Source organism: Panthera onca, chromosome A1 (genome assembly GCF_046562875.1).
Source record: "Panthera onca isolate mPanOnc1 chromosome A1, mPanOnc1 haplotype 2, whole genome shotgun sequence".
Classification (NCBI taxonomy): domain Eukaryota; kingdom Metazoa; phylum Chordata; class Mammalia; order Carnivora; family Felidae; genus Panthera; species Panthera onca.
Window position 1 is genome coordinate 31,541,956 of NC_138339.1, and position 16,362 is coordinate 31,558,317.

The 16,362-nt window shown below is 37.7% G+C and overlaps 1 protein-coding gene across 5 annotated transcripts in view; it reads right to left on the bottom strand.

The window, feature by feature from the left end:
* FYB1 (FYN binding protein 1) overlaps window positions 1–16,362 on the bottom strand; it is a 161,895-nt gene that overhangs the window by 34,819 nt on the left and 110,714 nt on the right. For all 5 annotated transcript variants that reach the window (XM_078445107.2, XM_060637630.3, XM_060637637.3 and 2 more), the window contains exons 3-5: window positions 15,091–15,247; window positions 2,502–2,548; window positions 273–292 (exon numbers count right to left, since the gene is read on the bottom strand). In XM_078445107.2, the coding sequence (XP_078301233.1) occupies window positions 273–292; window positions 2,502–2,548; window positions 15,091–15,247 (224 nt within the window). The remainder of the gene's footprint in view (window positions 1–272; window positions 293–2,501; window positions 2,549–15,090; window positions 15,248–16,362) is intronic.

Consider the following 16,362-nt stretch of genomic DNA (forward strand, 5'->3'; position numbering starts at 1 on the left):
AAAAGATCTTATTTTATATTCTGCTATATAATTCAGATGTCCAGCCAGACTTAAGTTTACGTTCAGTGCTAAAAAATTACTGTGAGTCAATGTAATGTTTGGTGTTTAATGTCCCAAGAATTTTAGATGAAGTAATATTATAAATTGAAAAATATCATTATTACCCATAACAATTTTGATTTGCTGGTTTATATCAATAGAACATAAATCACAGGAATGGTTAAATATTTTAGTTAAGCAATATAATATAAGAAGGGGGAAAAAAAACTGACCTCATCTAGGTTTCCAGTACCTAAAATGTTTTAAAAAAAGAATAAAATTCAATATACTTTAATTAAAAAGCAGTTTACTACAGAATTATTAGACATAATCTATCCAAAACTGTTCATAATCTAACACAACTTCTGCTCTATAAAACACATAGAAGTACAAAATAGAATATGTGGTTTAGATCTTTACTATGGCCTCTTTGATACTTATAATTTAATTGTAAAACCATTTCATTGGCTTTCATAAAATAACACAAAAGCCAAAAAATAATGAAGACATTTTAACCTCTTTGTGAAAGGCATGCACATTTGCTTTTGTGGGCTAATGTGGAACAAAGGTATTACCAGAAAATCACAACTGGTTTGTTCTTTTTGACTTATTTGTTCCCAAGGATTTGTTTCCATGTATCAAGCAAATAAAGTTAATTAAGTTTTTTTTTAAACTGATAGCTTCTTCTTCTTCTTTTTTTTTAATGTTTACTTATTTTTGAGAGAGAGAGAAAGAGAGCACAAGCAGGGGAGGGGCAGAGAGAGAGAGGGAGACACAGAATCTGCAGCAGGCTTCAGGCTCCAGGCTCTGAGCTGTCAGCACAGAGCCCAATGCAGGGCTCAAACCCACCATGAGATCATGACCTGAGCCGAAGTAGGATGGACGCTTAACCCACTGAGCCATTTAGGTGCCCCAAAGTTAATTTTTTTAAAAAAGATCCTTTACTATCCAAGTGTTTAGTAGTATCACCTAATTATTAGATATTAAGACATAATCTAGAGCAACAATAATAAAAACAGTGTGGGGTTGGTACAGAAACACATAGACCAATGAAATACAGCAGAAAACTCAGAGACGGATGCATAAATTTACGTATACTCTTTCATACACATGTATTGCCCACACAAATACACACACATACGTGCATAGACATATACACACCTGTAGAGTTAATGGAATATAAAGATGGCATTAGAAGTTATTGAGAAAATGATGGATTTCGGAATATGGTAACGGGAAAAATGGTTCCCTAGGTGAGGCAATAAATCTGGATTTCTACTAATTCCTCAAAGGTGGACTGCAAATATAAGGAGAAAAGACTCAAATATAAGGGATAAAGTTCATAGAATAAAGAGGAAGATAATAGTTTTATTTTTTAGGGATAGGACTCCTTAAGTAAAACTTTAAAACAAATTACAATGCAGAGTTTAATTAATTTGATTATATCAAAATTTATTTATGTTCGGTGATGGGAAGCTTGGGTTAATTGACAATGGATAGGATGAGAGAAGATAGTTGCAATTTCTGCAACCGACATGAGATTAATATCTGAAATTCAGAGGTGCTCCTGAAAGTCAGCCGGGAAAGGATACCAACTCTAAGAAAAAAGTGGTCAAAGGATATGAAGTGGCAAGTTACAGAAGAGGAAAACACAAAGGCCAATACACAACTGAAGTACCCAGACTCAACTGCAAGCAGAGATATGAAAATGAAGTGAGATATTATTTTATACATATAAGACTCAAAACAATTGGAAAGCTAAATAATACCAGGCACTAGTGAAAGGTAGGCATCTTGGAATATTCATGCCCTGCTGATGTGAATACACACAGATGCAGCTTTTCTGGAGAGCACTCTAGTCCTAATTCCATAGTACTAGAATATTCCATGAATATTCCATAGCTTACAAACAGCCATTCCACTACTAGATATATATACTTTAAAGAAAGCCTCTTGGAGGTCCACATGGAAATACGGACCAGAATGTACACTGAATTATTATTTGTAAGTACCAGTGAACTGGAAGTAAAATGCAAATGCATAGGATACATACCATGGAGTACTATACAGTAGTTAACAAATTAAATATACATATAGCAACATGGGTGGGACCCGTAAAACATATTATGCTGAGTGTAAAAAAAAAAGAGCAGAGTGAGTTCTAACATACTGTTTATGTAAATTCAAATATATACACACATACAACAGTATGCAAAGAATATGTACAAACAGACACACACACACATTAAATGTATTAAAATATTTGTCTCTGGTAAGGGAAGCAGAGGAAAGGGAAGGGATCATGGAGATAAAAGGGAATACACACATAAGTAAAACAAGAGAGTGGTTTTGCAGGGACCAGTGATGACAATGGCCCAATAATGATCCTATCCAAATGATTAACTCACACTTCTGTATCTGAGGTAACAAATAAATAAATAAAATATCTTTGTGCCTCTTACCATCAGAGTGCATGACACTATCTTGATTTTCTTCATTTACAGCGCTTCTGAAAACAAGAAAGAAGAAAAAGTAAAAATGGAGCAAATAGATGCTCGCCGTACAATGAAAAAGGAAAAAGACTAAAAGGATCATATTTTAAATTATTCTTTTGTCTTTAACTTCAGCTCTGATTTAAAACTTCAGAAGTTATTAGAATGAGCTTTAGCCTCATATTTATGCTGCTACTGAGGCAAAAAAAAAAAAAAAAGAATAGGGGAGCTTGAGGACAATTCTGTCCATTCACAGTGGACACATATAATCAATCCATTGCCTCAGGGTAGTAATATGTCTTCTGTTAAAATGGAAGTATATAAATAATTCAATTCTGGGATTCTGAAGGCATTTGACTGGTTTTATGGTATAGATGCCAAAGAGAATCAGTTCTAATCCTTGACTCCTTCTTTCCAGAGGTTCTCCTTCTGGCTTTACTTCCATCATTTGTGTCTTGGACTCTAAGTGCCACTGCACTCCAATTGCTCTTCACAGTTATCAGTACCTGGGCCCCACAAATCCCTAATGATTGATGGAACCATCTATATTTTCTATTTTTTATTCTCAGGTTGATTAGCATAGCTGGAGAAAACTGCCATTTCACTGATTCTGGATATTACAAATAATTGACATTCGATCTCAACTTTATCCTCAACACTCTTCTGTAATTTCATATACCTTTTCCTAATGAACCTTCTTTCCCATCATCCTTCTCAAAGGCTATTCAAAACCGTCACTACTTTCCTTAAATCTCCTGTCCCTCTCATCTCCCCTATAACCAGATGATCTTGTTTCTTATTTCACAGATAATAGAGCAAGAAAATATATTCTCTTTAGAAAATATATTCTTAAGAAAATACATTCCTTTAACCCAAACTTATGCTTACCTGCTATCTACCAAAGTTCCTTCCACCTGTGTTCTGAATTCTATCTAAATTATCAGTGTTTTGCCCCATTTCTTTCTTCTGTATGTCATTGTATCTTTTATATTATTATTATTATTCTTCTACTTTCATTTCCCATTCCTAAATATCTCATACTTTGCTTTCTCTCTCAGCCCCAGTTACTCTCATTCATAAAGTCCAAAATCTTCTCTTTACCTTTCTCAATTCTCCACATTACCACAGATACAGATAGTCCTTTCTTTCCCAGCCAACATGGAGAAGGCTGTATGGGCTCACAGACTTGACTTCTTTTTCTCTTGCTCATTTCTTCATGACTACGTTCTGGCTTCTTTTGCCAATCCTTCGCTGAAACCACTCTTAAAGAACTTACTTACCAAATCCACTGGATACCTCTCCATGATAATCTTACATGATTACTTTGTGGCCCTTAACAATATTGGCCATTTTGCTTTCCTGGAGTCTCTTTTGTTTCCGTAAGAGATCTCTCCCGGCTCACTTGTGTTTCTAACCACCATCCCACAATTTCCTTTGTGGGTTTACTTGCCTCTGACTTCCCCCTTTAAGTGATGATATTCCTTTGTGTTCTGGTCTTGGTTTCCTTTCTTTTTCCACTCTACCCCTGTCCCTGAATGGCCTCACATATGCCCACAGCTGCACTTGTTCTCTTAGTGTTGGTGACTTCCGTATTGACATCTCCAGGGCCGGCCTCTCTTCCGAGTTTCAGACTCACATACACACATCTTGGATATTCCACAGCCAGTGCTACATTAACATCGCAGAAACAGAGGCTTTCCTCTTCTGTCCCAGCACAAACCTGTTTTTCCTACTAGGTTTCTTATCTTAGTGAATGGCACCACGATTCCACATATCCACCTAAGCCTTAAAGGCATTCTCTTGCTCACTCTTCTTCAGTCCCTTACCAAATTAATCATGTTCTGTCAGTTCCATATATTTAATGTCTCCTCTAATTCATGGCCCCACTCTCCATCTCTCTTCTCTTTCCTGGTGGACAGGGGAACAGAGTTCTATTATCGCTAGTGTGGACTCTTGCAGTAGCCATCTGCCTTGGCTTCCAGTGATGAGCATTGCTCTCCATCTTCTCCATCCTTACAGTCCCTTCTCCACACCACTGCCAACATTTTCTAATGCAGATGTGATCATATCACTCTCATGTTCACTACTCAAGCCACTTAAAGAACCCAAGAGATGCTGGTTACAAAGCCAACCCCATTGAAGAATCTGGGCTGGAAATGCCTCGTTATCCCTTAGATCATCAAACAAGCTCGGTGGGCACACTTGAGGCTCAGGAAGAATTGCCATAGATACGTGTCTCAGTCTCCACCCGGGATGGTAAACATATGTGGTCATCGATTGTTGATCCAATAAACTTACTTTTTAAACAAATTGAAATTTAAAAATTTAACTTATATATGCTTAGCTTTTAATTTAGGTTAAGTGTAAAGGCCCAATTAATCAATTCATTAACTTGATGATGACAAGACGCTTGTTTCCCTTAGTGATTTTTTTTTTAGTCCTTGAAAAATTCAGAATAAAATACAGAAATGATGAAGTAAGTCAAACCCATGGTACAAAAATTTGTGAAACAAGTTTTACAGTCATGGGGACAATGAACCTATGTTCAATATTATTTATTTATTTACTTATTTATTTACTTACAAATGTTTACTTATTTTTGAGAGAGAAAGAGAGAGTGAGAGAGAAAGAGAACACAAGCAGGGGAGGGGCAGAGAGAGAAAGACACAGAATCCTAAGCAGGCTCCAGGCTCCGAGCTGTCACTGCAGAGCCCAACATGGGGCTCAAACTCACAAACTGTGAGATCATGACCTGAGCTGACATCAGATTGCCAACTGACTGAGCCACCCAGGTGCCCCAGTGTTCAATATTTTAAATATTTGTAATATTTAAGATATTTGTTACACTAGCAAATATTTAATTAGATGTGTCAAACTAAAATTTGTTATTTAGACTTTTTAGTGTAGTTGAAAAGTATGGATTCGTGTCAATATTGAGTGTCAATGTCTTCTCATAACAAAAAAGGAGAGTCAACCAGACTTTACAGCCTCCTGATAAAAGAATATACCATCACCTAGGAAGTAATCTGACCAAAGAAACTAGAACTAAATTTGGTCAAGCTACCTTTACCTCCAACTACCAATTTATAGGAAATAGAGGAACATACAAGCTAAACTATAGGAAAGCATTCAGCAAGATCTAGACTATGGATAATTATAGTCCCCTCAAAGAGCTTGATTTCTTCAACAAATAAATTGCAATAAATAGATAAATATAGTTATAGAGGGTAGACTTGTAGCTTCAAAGAGAATTACCAACGTATAAGCCAATGAAAATGTGCAGACTTTATATGGATTCTTCTTCAAACAAATTTAAAAAACCATACACACACTCAATTTAAGAGACAACTGGAAATTTGAACATGGACTTGATTTTTATATTACTATATAAAGTCTAATTTTTAGGGATACCTACTAAAATATTTATGAATATTTTGTATTAGCTTCAAAATAATATGAAAGAGGGAAGTGGGTAGGGGTATTGATGAAACAAGACTAGTGATAAATTTATAATTGTTGAAGTTGGTGTAGGGGACATGGAGGTTCAGTTTACTCTTCTCTCTGCCTTTTACATATTCACCTTTTATAAGTTTTTTCAAACTAAATATGCTTCTTAAAAAATATAAGAAAAATCCCATAGAAAATACAAGTGAACATTTAAGAGAACTGGATGTGCTTTAACAGATTTGTAAGAGTCACTTAAGTTCTTGAGAGGATTTGCAGTTATTAAATTTGTTCAGTCAGGTTTTTGAAATGCTTAAAAAAATTCAATATATAGATTTATCCATGCAACATAAAACATGTAAGGGGGTAATTAAAACTAAATTTTTTAACGTAAGTATCCATTTGAAAGAATTTAACCTGAGTTGTCTAATCATTAATCAATGATCCCCCTGAAAGTAATTGTTCTTATTAAATAAAAATTACTAGATGTATAAATAAGATAGCAAGTTATATTATGTGAACTTAAGTACCTAAAATAAATTAGACTTTTGCCTCATTAACTTTAATGAATTGAGTATTAATTAAAAGCACAAGACATAAATACCTTAGACGTCAAAATATATTGACATTCTACAGAATAAAATTTACAGCCCTTTCATGGTATACAAAGTTCTTATGCCCAGCCCTATTCTTTTACAGTTTTGTTTTTCCTGTTTCTTCTTCCTTTTTTAAAAAATAGTTTTTAATGTTTATTTTTGAAACAGAAACAGAGACAGAGGGTGAGTGGGGGAGGGGCAGAGAGAGAGGGAGACACAGAATCCGAAGCAGGCTCCAGGCTCTGAACTGTCAGCACAGAACCCGACGTGGGGCTTGAACTCATGAATCATGAGATCATGACTTGAGCTAAGTCAGACGCTTAACCAACTGAGCCACCCCAGCGGCTATTTCTTCTTCTCTCATCTTCTTTTCATGTATTAATACCGACTCACTCTCTGAACACTCTCTGGTTTCTTGTTGCTCTGTGCTTAGCTCGCTTTCTTTTCCTTTTCTAGGATAATCTTTCTTCTCATCATCTGCTTATGGCCCTCCTTCATCTTTAAGGCTCTGTTTAAACATTCCCTCCTCTGTGAAGTTATCTCTGATGCCTTAAGCCCACATGGTTGCTGCTTCGATGTGTCATACATTGCTTCATTATACTGATTATTCTGTGTTACTATAATTATAAAGCAATTGCTTGCAAGTGTCTCTTCCTACTATGAGACTATAATCCCCTTGATGAAAGAGATTGCCACTTTGCTAGTTTATTATTAGTTTATTATTATTATGTTATTATTATTATGACTGACTATCATTTTTAGAAAGCTATTAGAATAATTCCAGTCATGAATAAGACTTTGATTTTTTGTGATGAATTAATTTTGTCCCCATTAACTTTTGTTATGAAAGTGAATTGTTTATTATCATTAAAAAAATTTTTTTTAATGTTTATTTATTTTTGAGAGTGAGAGAGAGACAGAGTGTGAGTGGGGGAGGGACAGAGAGAGAGGGAGACACAGGATTGGAAGCAGGCTCCAGGCTCTGAGCTGTCAGCACAGAGCCCAATGTGGGGCTCGAACTCACGAACCGCGAGATCATGACCTGAGCCAAAGTCGGACACATAACCGACTGAGCCACCCAGGCGCCCCTGTTTATTATCATTTTTGAAAAAAAAAATTAAGTCAAAAGGACTACTGGACTTGCAGCTTACTTCCTAAAACACTTGGGTGGATGAGTAACAAATATGTGCAGAATGGAGAGTAGCTGCATAGCACTTTCATACATATGCGGCTGCACGTTTATACAAACCATTAATCACTTACAGATAATGTTTGCATGCACACATTGGTTCATAGACCTAACACGATAGCGTGTAGATGTTAGTTTACATAAGTCTGAATTCACCATCTATAACATGCAAATGTTCAATAGATATGAAATTGTATAAGAATGAAAGTGAAGAATAAAAGGGAAAAACACGAGGTAGGTGAATGTCATGAATAAACCGAGATTAAACTGTTGCCGGGTCGAAAGGGTGGCTCAGTCAGTTAAGCCTCGACTTTGGGTCAGGTCATAGTCTCAAGGTTTGTGAGTTCAAGCCCTGCATTGGGCCCCTCGCTGTCAGCACGGAGCGCACTTCAGATCCTCTGTCCCCCTCTGTCTCTACCCCTCCCCGGCTCATTCTCTTTCTCTCTCTTTCTAATAAATAAGTAAAAACTTTAAAAAAATAGTCACCAATTATTTAAAAAACAAAAAAATAGTGCTGCAGGCTCTGAGAAACTCTGCCCCTGGAGGCAAACAATGAAACCAGTCACAACCCATAGTGGCACAGACTGTAAGCAGAGGGAGCAGGTAAAGGAGAAGAAAAGGAAGTTTATCGGTTGTTATAACCCTGTGTCTGTTCACGAGGACCTCTCACGAGTTCTTTAGTTTCACACTGTGGCGTGCAGAATTACATAGGAAAGGCAAAGTTAACTCAGTATCAGGTCCATCATTTTTAGAAAGCTCTAATGTGCTCTATTTCCTGACTTAAAGATGTAAAGCTGTTGACCTTTATATCTTATTTGCTATTCATGACTTTAGCTTTTAATTGTTGGTTTTGTTTGTGTTTTTTAAAGAAGAAAGTCACACAACACTTTGTTCTATACCTGCTGTTGCTGAGAATAAAATCTCTGTGAACTTTTCTCTGGAACATGTCTTCCTGTATTGAACGCAGGAGGACTTATAAAGAGTACGACTCGCTTCAGCCAGTGCTTTCTAAATGGAGCTAGGTAAGCCCACCCGGGAGTGCCCGTCTGATAGGGCAAGTCTCAAATTCCAGAGAATGTTAAGAATTTATAACTAATAAAATGTTATAATGGTGTAAGTTCTGACTTTTCGTCTGATTTTAGAGCCAATAAACTCTGAAGCTGGCTACGAGTGATCTCACAGTAAGAACTGTTGAACTTCTCCCTCTTCAAACCTTAGTCACTTCCCATTATTTATTATTTCTTATTACTTCACTTTTCCTGTCTCGTTGCTATTAATAATCATGGAATTTGTTTTGTATACCAAAATATTCAACTGTTGGTTCTGTCTTCACATGAAGAATTAGTTATGCTGTTAAAATTATAGTTAATCTGGGGCGCCTGGGTGGCTCAGTCGGTTAAGTGTCTGACTTCAGCTCAGGTCACGATCTCGCGGTCTGTGAGTTCGAGCCCCGCGTTGGGTTCTGTGCTGACAGCTCAGAGCCTGGAGCCTGCTTCCGATTCTGTGCCTCCCTCTCTCTCTGCCCCTCCCCCTTTCATGCTCTGTCTCTCTGTCTCAGAAATAAATAAACATTAAAAAAAATTAAAAAAAAATTATAATCTTTAACGACGGTGCCAAGAAACGTGTTACACAAAAAGATGTTGACCTGAACACTAATAATGATACATGAGCTCTTTCGACGGGTTTCAGTTTCTCTTCAGATGTCTGAGTAACAGCAGAAAATGTAGCTAGCTGACTTCTCACCACTAGGTGGGGAAACAGTACAATTTAAAATAAAATAGAACTTTGGTCGCAACTACTGTATTGTTAAAGATGATTATTATTTCTGATTCTCCTCTGCCTCCAATCTTCTACATTCTTAAGGCATCCTGATCGGAATGATGTCATTACAAGTGTCTTCCTGGGAGGTAGGTGAAAAAGGCCACCCTATCTCCTGAAATTCCTTCCCTGATACCAATTAAAAATTCGCTTTTTTGCCTTAAGCAACACAGACTCCACCCTAGAGAAGATTGTAAACCTTTCAGTTCTTTATTCCTTTGGGAAGCCACTCCCTCACCTGAACACTACTTCCCAGTTGCTCTAGTCTTGTTTCGAGAATTCTCCCCTGGCCGCCATTATCATTTTCCTCTCTTTACTAGATCTTTCTCACTGCATGCAGACACGCTGCTATTTCTTGCATCTTAAAAAAAAACAAAAAAACTCAATTCCTTTTTTCCCAGCAGTTACCGCTCCATTCATTTGCTTCCCTTTTCTCCTTGAGAAAGAGAACAACTCTTCAAATAGAGTTGTTTACCGTTGCTCTTTCCAATTCCTGTCCTTTCTTGGTCTTCTAAAGCTATTTCAGTCAAGCTCGATTCCAGGAGACTTCACCCACACTGGACCTTCACAGTCCTCACTTATTTGACCTTCTGCAGCAGCTGACACAGTTATCACTGCCTTCTCCTTGGGAATACTCCCTTTACTTGGCTTCCAGGACACCACACTCTTGTTTTCTTCCTATCTTATTCGTTGTTCCTTTTTATCCCCCTTTGCTCATTTTTTCTTCTCCGAGGCTAGTAGAGTTGGAGTGCCCCAGGCCTCGGTTCTTCTCTCTAGTTATACTCACTTCCTTGGTGATTTTTTTTAAGTTTATTTATTTTGAGAGAGAGAGAAAAAAGTAGGGGGGCAGACAGAGAGGGAGAGAGAATCCCAAGCAAGCTCCGCACTGTCAGCGCAACCCACAAACCGGGAGATCATGACCTGAGCCGAAATCGGGAGTCGGACACTTAACCGACTGAGACACCCAGCCGCCTCATTTCCTTGGTGATTCGAAGTCTCATGATTCTAAGTGGGGAATATATGCCTATGACTCCCTGATTTATTATGTTTTTAAACGAGAACTTTCTCCTAAACTCTTCACTTCTTATACCCAATTACCGCCTCAATATCTCCACTTGGATGTTTAAAAGATCCTCAAGCTTAAAGTAGCCATGACTTCTTGATCTTCCCCACTCCCAAACCTGCTCATTTTTAGCCTCTCTCATTTCAGTTGAAGGAAACATCATCCTTATAGTTGCTCGAGGCAAAAACCCCGCAGCCCTCTTTGATTCTCCTTTCCCTTCAGACCCCAGATCCAAATTCTGTTGTCTCTACCTTCAAAATATATTCAGAATCTGGACACCTCTCTCCATCTCCACTGCCACCATTTTGATTACAGCTATCACGATATTGTGTCTGTCTTTCAGCAATATCTGCCTGACTAGTGTCTCTGTTTCATTTGCCTACTGTCTCTTTTCATACAGTTGTTAAGGTGATCTTGATAAAACATAATTTAAAACATCACTGCTCTGCTCGACCTTTTTCAGTGGTTATCATTCCACTTAGAAGAACCACGATGTCAGCCATGACCCAAGGCCCTACACAAGCTAAATCTTTTCCTACTCTTCCTTTCCTTGCTCACTCTACTCCAGCTCCAGTTACCTCCTTCCTAGTCCTTGAACATTCTAGGCGTTTATTCTGTCTGTTCTCTCTGCCTGGAATGATCTTGCTTAAGCTATCCGCAAGCCTACCCCTCTCATTTCCTTGAGTCTTTGCTCAAGTATAACTGCCTATAACGGGAGCTACCCTCACCTTTCTTAAAGTTGCCACATGCTGTCCCTAACCCCACCCTCTCACTACACCACCTGACCCTGCTCTCTTTTCTCCTACCTAGTATTTCCAAACATACTATCTCCTTGGCCTGTTTATTATTTTTGTTCTTTTTGTCTGTTGCACCCTGTTCTATGTGGGCAGGAACCTTTACTTTGTTCACTGATATTTCCTGAACTACTATTACAAAAGCACAAAGTAGTGTCTCAAAAGAACAATTCTTGAGTGAAGGTAAAAAAAAAAAAAATCTATTAGAGCTTGACCTGAGAGTGGCCTTTGACCAGTGAGGGGAGGAATGGCATTTGCAGGCTGGTAGAGAGAGCCTCTGGAAAACACCCATGCGTGTGTTTTAAAGGGTGGCAGCAGGGGGAAAAGCACAGGAACACCCCTATCTCACAATTTTACTTAAAGATTTATCCTGTAAATTTCCCTCTCACATGAAATATGAGTTTTTGAGCCTGAATATCAAGACTCATTTTGCTCTTATTTCTTCTTTGTATCTCATCTAACTTCCCCTACTTGGGGGTAAGTTTCTGACCCAGATATTTCTTCATTTTGGGATTTACTTAAGCTCTCTGATGGGAGTCTGAAAGTCTTTCACTACACACCACATTTTTACTTTAAAAAAAAATTGTAAATGTCCCTTAGCTTTCATTCACTCTAATCTCTCCATCTGACAATTAACTTTCAGATTCCCCAATAATTGTTTGTCTAGGCAGTATAACATCCAAGAAGACTCTTGTTTCTCTTCATCTTTCTCCTGAGTGTATGCATTTTGTGGAGTCAGGAACTCTTAGACGAATCCAACTTTCTAATTAGGAGTTCTTAATAGGGATGAGGTAACGCTTATTACAATTGGTGGATTTTGCTAATTTCTGATGCAAACAGTATTACAAGAAAAAAATTTGAGTCTTGTTGGTTGGAAGACCCCTTTCAACTTTTTCAAGAATTTCCTGAAAAACCTGAGAAATTGACGAGCATTCTTATAAATTTGTAGTACAGGCTATAGGACTATTCTTGAAATCCTTTCTTCTGTAAACAACTCTTTATTCCCCACCATATCAAAATGGATTCTGGAGTAGGTATGGATTCTGGAGTAGGTATGCCAAAAAGAATTAATATCGCAAGCCTGAAGCTACTCATTCTAGAAGAATCTGACACCATGATTGGCCCTTGGCTTGCATCTGGGAATTCAGCTTCTAAAAAATTCTCTACACTGATATGAAAAATTGCCTGATAAGAGTGATTTGTTGTGCCTAGACTGTATAGACAATGTGACTTAGGGTGAAAACCTCCTCTCCTTCTAGAAGTCTGGTATTTCGGTAGTGAATAGGCAAAAGGTGTCTATGTGACCAACTCTCAATAAACATTTGTCTCTAATGGGCTGCCTGGGAAGCAGCATTACACATTTGCAAAGCTGGAGAAAGGAGAAATCTCAGCATGTCCCTCCCAGGCACAGAAGGACAGTGTCACTGTGATAAATCTTAGCCGTGAGTACTACTATTTGCTGGTCCTCTGCATCCTTTAAACGAATCATCAAATATATGGTGGCCTTGGTAACTCCCCATATAGCAAGAATAGTGCTGAATACTCCTCTTCTCCACAGTTTCTTCAATCACATAATTATCCGTCTTCATGTCTTATATATTTTCGGGGATTCATGCTTAGGGTATTTATTAAAATTTCTCACTAGAATTGGATACAAGTGAAGCCAGTAACTGGGATAGGTCACATAATAATATTCAAATGTACTAAGATCATGATTTAATGGATTACATTTATCAGACTAGGAAAAAAATTAGGGAAAAGAAACAGAATTTTATTTATTTACTTACTTATTTTTTGAGAGAGGGAGTGAGGGTGAGTGAGAGAGAGAGAGAGAGAGAGAGAGAGAGAGAGAGAGAGAATCCTAAGCAGGCTGCATGCTCAGCGCAGAGCCCAACACAGGGTTCCATCTCCCAAGTGTGAGATCATGACCTGAGCCAAAATTAAGAGTCAGATGCTTAACTGATGAGCCATTCAGGCACTCCAAGAAATGGAATTTAATACATGTGAAAGCAAAATAATTATAGAAGTCAAGTGTATGTAAGAGCACATGTTAATTAGTTGTTTTAACTAATCAAATATTTATTTAGCATTTACATGTTAGTAGGCAGATGGCTTAAACTCTTATTTGGTAGCAAGATACATGGGGTATTAGAGTCTTTCAACTAGAATTCTTAAAATCAAATGCCTGGAAGGCCACGAAGGCCACGAAGTCAATATAAATGCATATTGCGGGCCACAAATAAGATAATAGCCACTATGCTGCTCTAACACTTTCTAGTTTCTGCATTTATACTCCAAACAAACACAATAAAGTGAAACATAGTGGTGGCTACCTATTTTCAACCTCTGCTCTAAACTATGATCATTATCAATAAAGGAAAGCTGGCAATCAGGCATCGATATTGACAGATTCTATTATATAGATTATGGATATGAAGTACTTTCAATATAAAGACATTATTAACAGATTCTATTATATGGATTACAAATATTAAGTACATTAAATGTAAAGAACATCAGTCTGGTAAAGAATTGAAGTGGAGGAAAAATTAACTGTTGCCAAATATTTTGGGATATTGCTTATTTGTGTTCAAGGAGAACGAAGTAAAGCAATTTTCTAGAAGATGAAAAGGAAGATACAGTCTAACTTGCCATAAGGATTTATACTTGCCGTTATCCAATTATTTCCTTTTAAAACGGCATTCATTCTAGTCCAACTTTCTGTTTGCTTTTTCCTCAACCAGCTATTCTGGTCAATCATGGATAAAAAACTTGTGCATAGCAACCCATACAGTCTTGACCTTTCTAGAAAGCACCATCTAAGAAAAGCAGGAGTGGGCTTGAATAACAGTTTCTTAGTTTTTAAACACACTGCCAAAAATCTGAAGCCTGAGAGAAAAGCTGCGCTTTTTGCTTAAAGAGGTTATTTAGCAGAGTGGTTAAAAGCACATGTTTACTTTGGACTTAGACTGACCTTGCCTCAAATTTCTACTCTACGTTCCCGTGTGATCTTGGAGAAGTTACTCAACCTCTGTAAATTCCCATTTCTTCATCTGTGAAATGAGGAAAACATTTTTCACGTATATATATAAAGTTCCTAACAAGTCATAAGTAGTCAGTAAATTGTGGTGCTGGTGCTCGTGATAATAGTGGTGACGGTGTCGATAATGCTGGTGGTGGTGATGGTGGTGATAATGGCCATAGTGGTGATGATGGCGGTAGTAATGATGATAATGGTAATGCTGGAGGTGATTTGATGGTGGTGATGATAATGGTGGTGACTTTAAGGATGGTGGTGGTGGTGCTGGTGATGATGGTGGTGGTGGTGGTGATGGTGGGGGCAGTGGTGGTGATGGTGGAAGAGATAGTTGTAGTGCTAACCTGAGGAATGTTTCAAAACTTTTAAAAAGGCGCTGGAATTTTTTTTCGAATGAACTCCTAAGGAAAAAAAAAAACCACGGTAAAAACATAAAACAAGAGTTGCTCAAGGAAGTGGGGGTATGAGAGCAGCCTGCTCAGCCCTTCCTTCTCCTTGCATCTGCTCACATGTGTGGCCCGCGCAGTTTACCACGGAACTCTCAGCGTTCAGCCAAGCATAGTTTGAAAATCTATGGCAAGAGACCGACAAAGAAATAGCAAAATAATCTTTGCTTACTTTAGATCTAAGGGAGGCTTAATGTTTCTGGGAGGTAGACTTGGGACTGGCGGTTGTGTTGGGTGAGATGCTGGCAATGGTGGTTGGCTGGCTGGATGGGGCGGTGGAGGTGGTGGGAGGGAAGTAGTTGAGTAACACATTTGGCCTTTGTTGGTACCTAAGAAGCAGAGGAAAAAAATACCATGAATTAAGATAAATCTTCAAAACACAAGAGCCAGCTATTCTGAGTATGCAGAAATGAAGATCTTAAATATAAAAACGTAAGAAATGCATCCTAGGTTGAATTAATGCTTTAAAGAATCTAATATTCTAAGTACCACAGAACGTGGCATTTAAATTTTCTATTTTTTTCAGATTTATTGAGGTATAATTCACAAGTAAAATTATCAGATATGTAATGTCTATAAGAGGATGATTTGATATATGTATGTATTTTGAAGGGTTTTCCCCATTGAGTTAATAAACACATCCATCATCTAACGTGTTTATCTTTTTGGGGGGCAGAGGGTGAGAAGACTTAAGTTCTACTCTCTTCACAAATTTCAGTTATACAATACAGTGTTAACTATAGTCACCATGCTTTACTTTAGATCTTCAGAACTTACACATCTTATAACTGAAAGTTTGTACCCTTTGAGCAACCTCTTCCTAGTTCCCCCACCCTAGCCCCTGAAAACCACTTTTCTACTCTCTGTTTCTATGAGTTTGACTTTTTGTTTTGTTTTGTTTAGATTACACGTATCAGTGATACCATGTGAGCTTTGTCCTTGTCTGGCTTTCTGGCTTATTTCACTACCATAGTGCCCTTCAGATTCATCCATGTTGTCACAAATAACATGATTTCCTTCTTTTTTTAAGTGGAATAATATTCCACTTTATATATCTACCACATTTTCCTTATCCACTCATCCATTGATGGACACTTAGGTCGTATCCATTCCTTGGCTGTTGTGAATCATATTGCTATAAATATGAGAATACAGATATGTCTTCAAGATAATTATTTTGTGGCTTTTAGATGTATACCCAGAAGTGGGATTGCTGGATCATACGCAGTTCTACTTTTAATTCACTGAGGAAAGTCGATACTGGTTTCCATAGTGGCTGTGCCAGTTTATATTCCCGACTGTGTAGACAAGTGTTCCCTTTGCTCCACTTCCTGGCATTTGTTATATCTTGTCTTTTTGATAATAGATATCCTAACATGTGTGAGGTGATATCTCATTGTGCTTTTGATTTGCATTTCCATATTGACTAGTGATGCTGATAAAT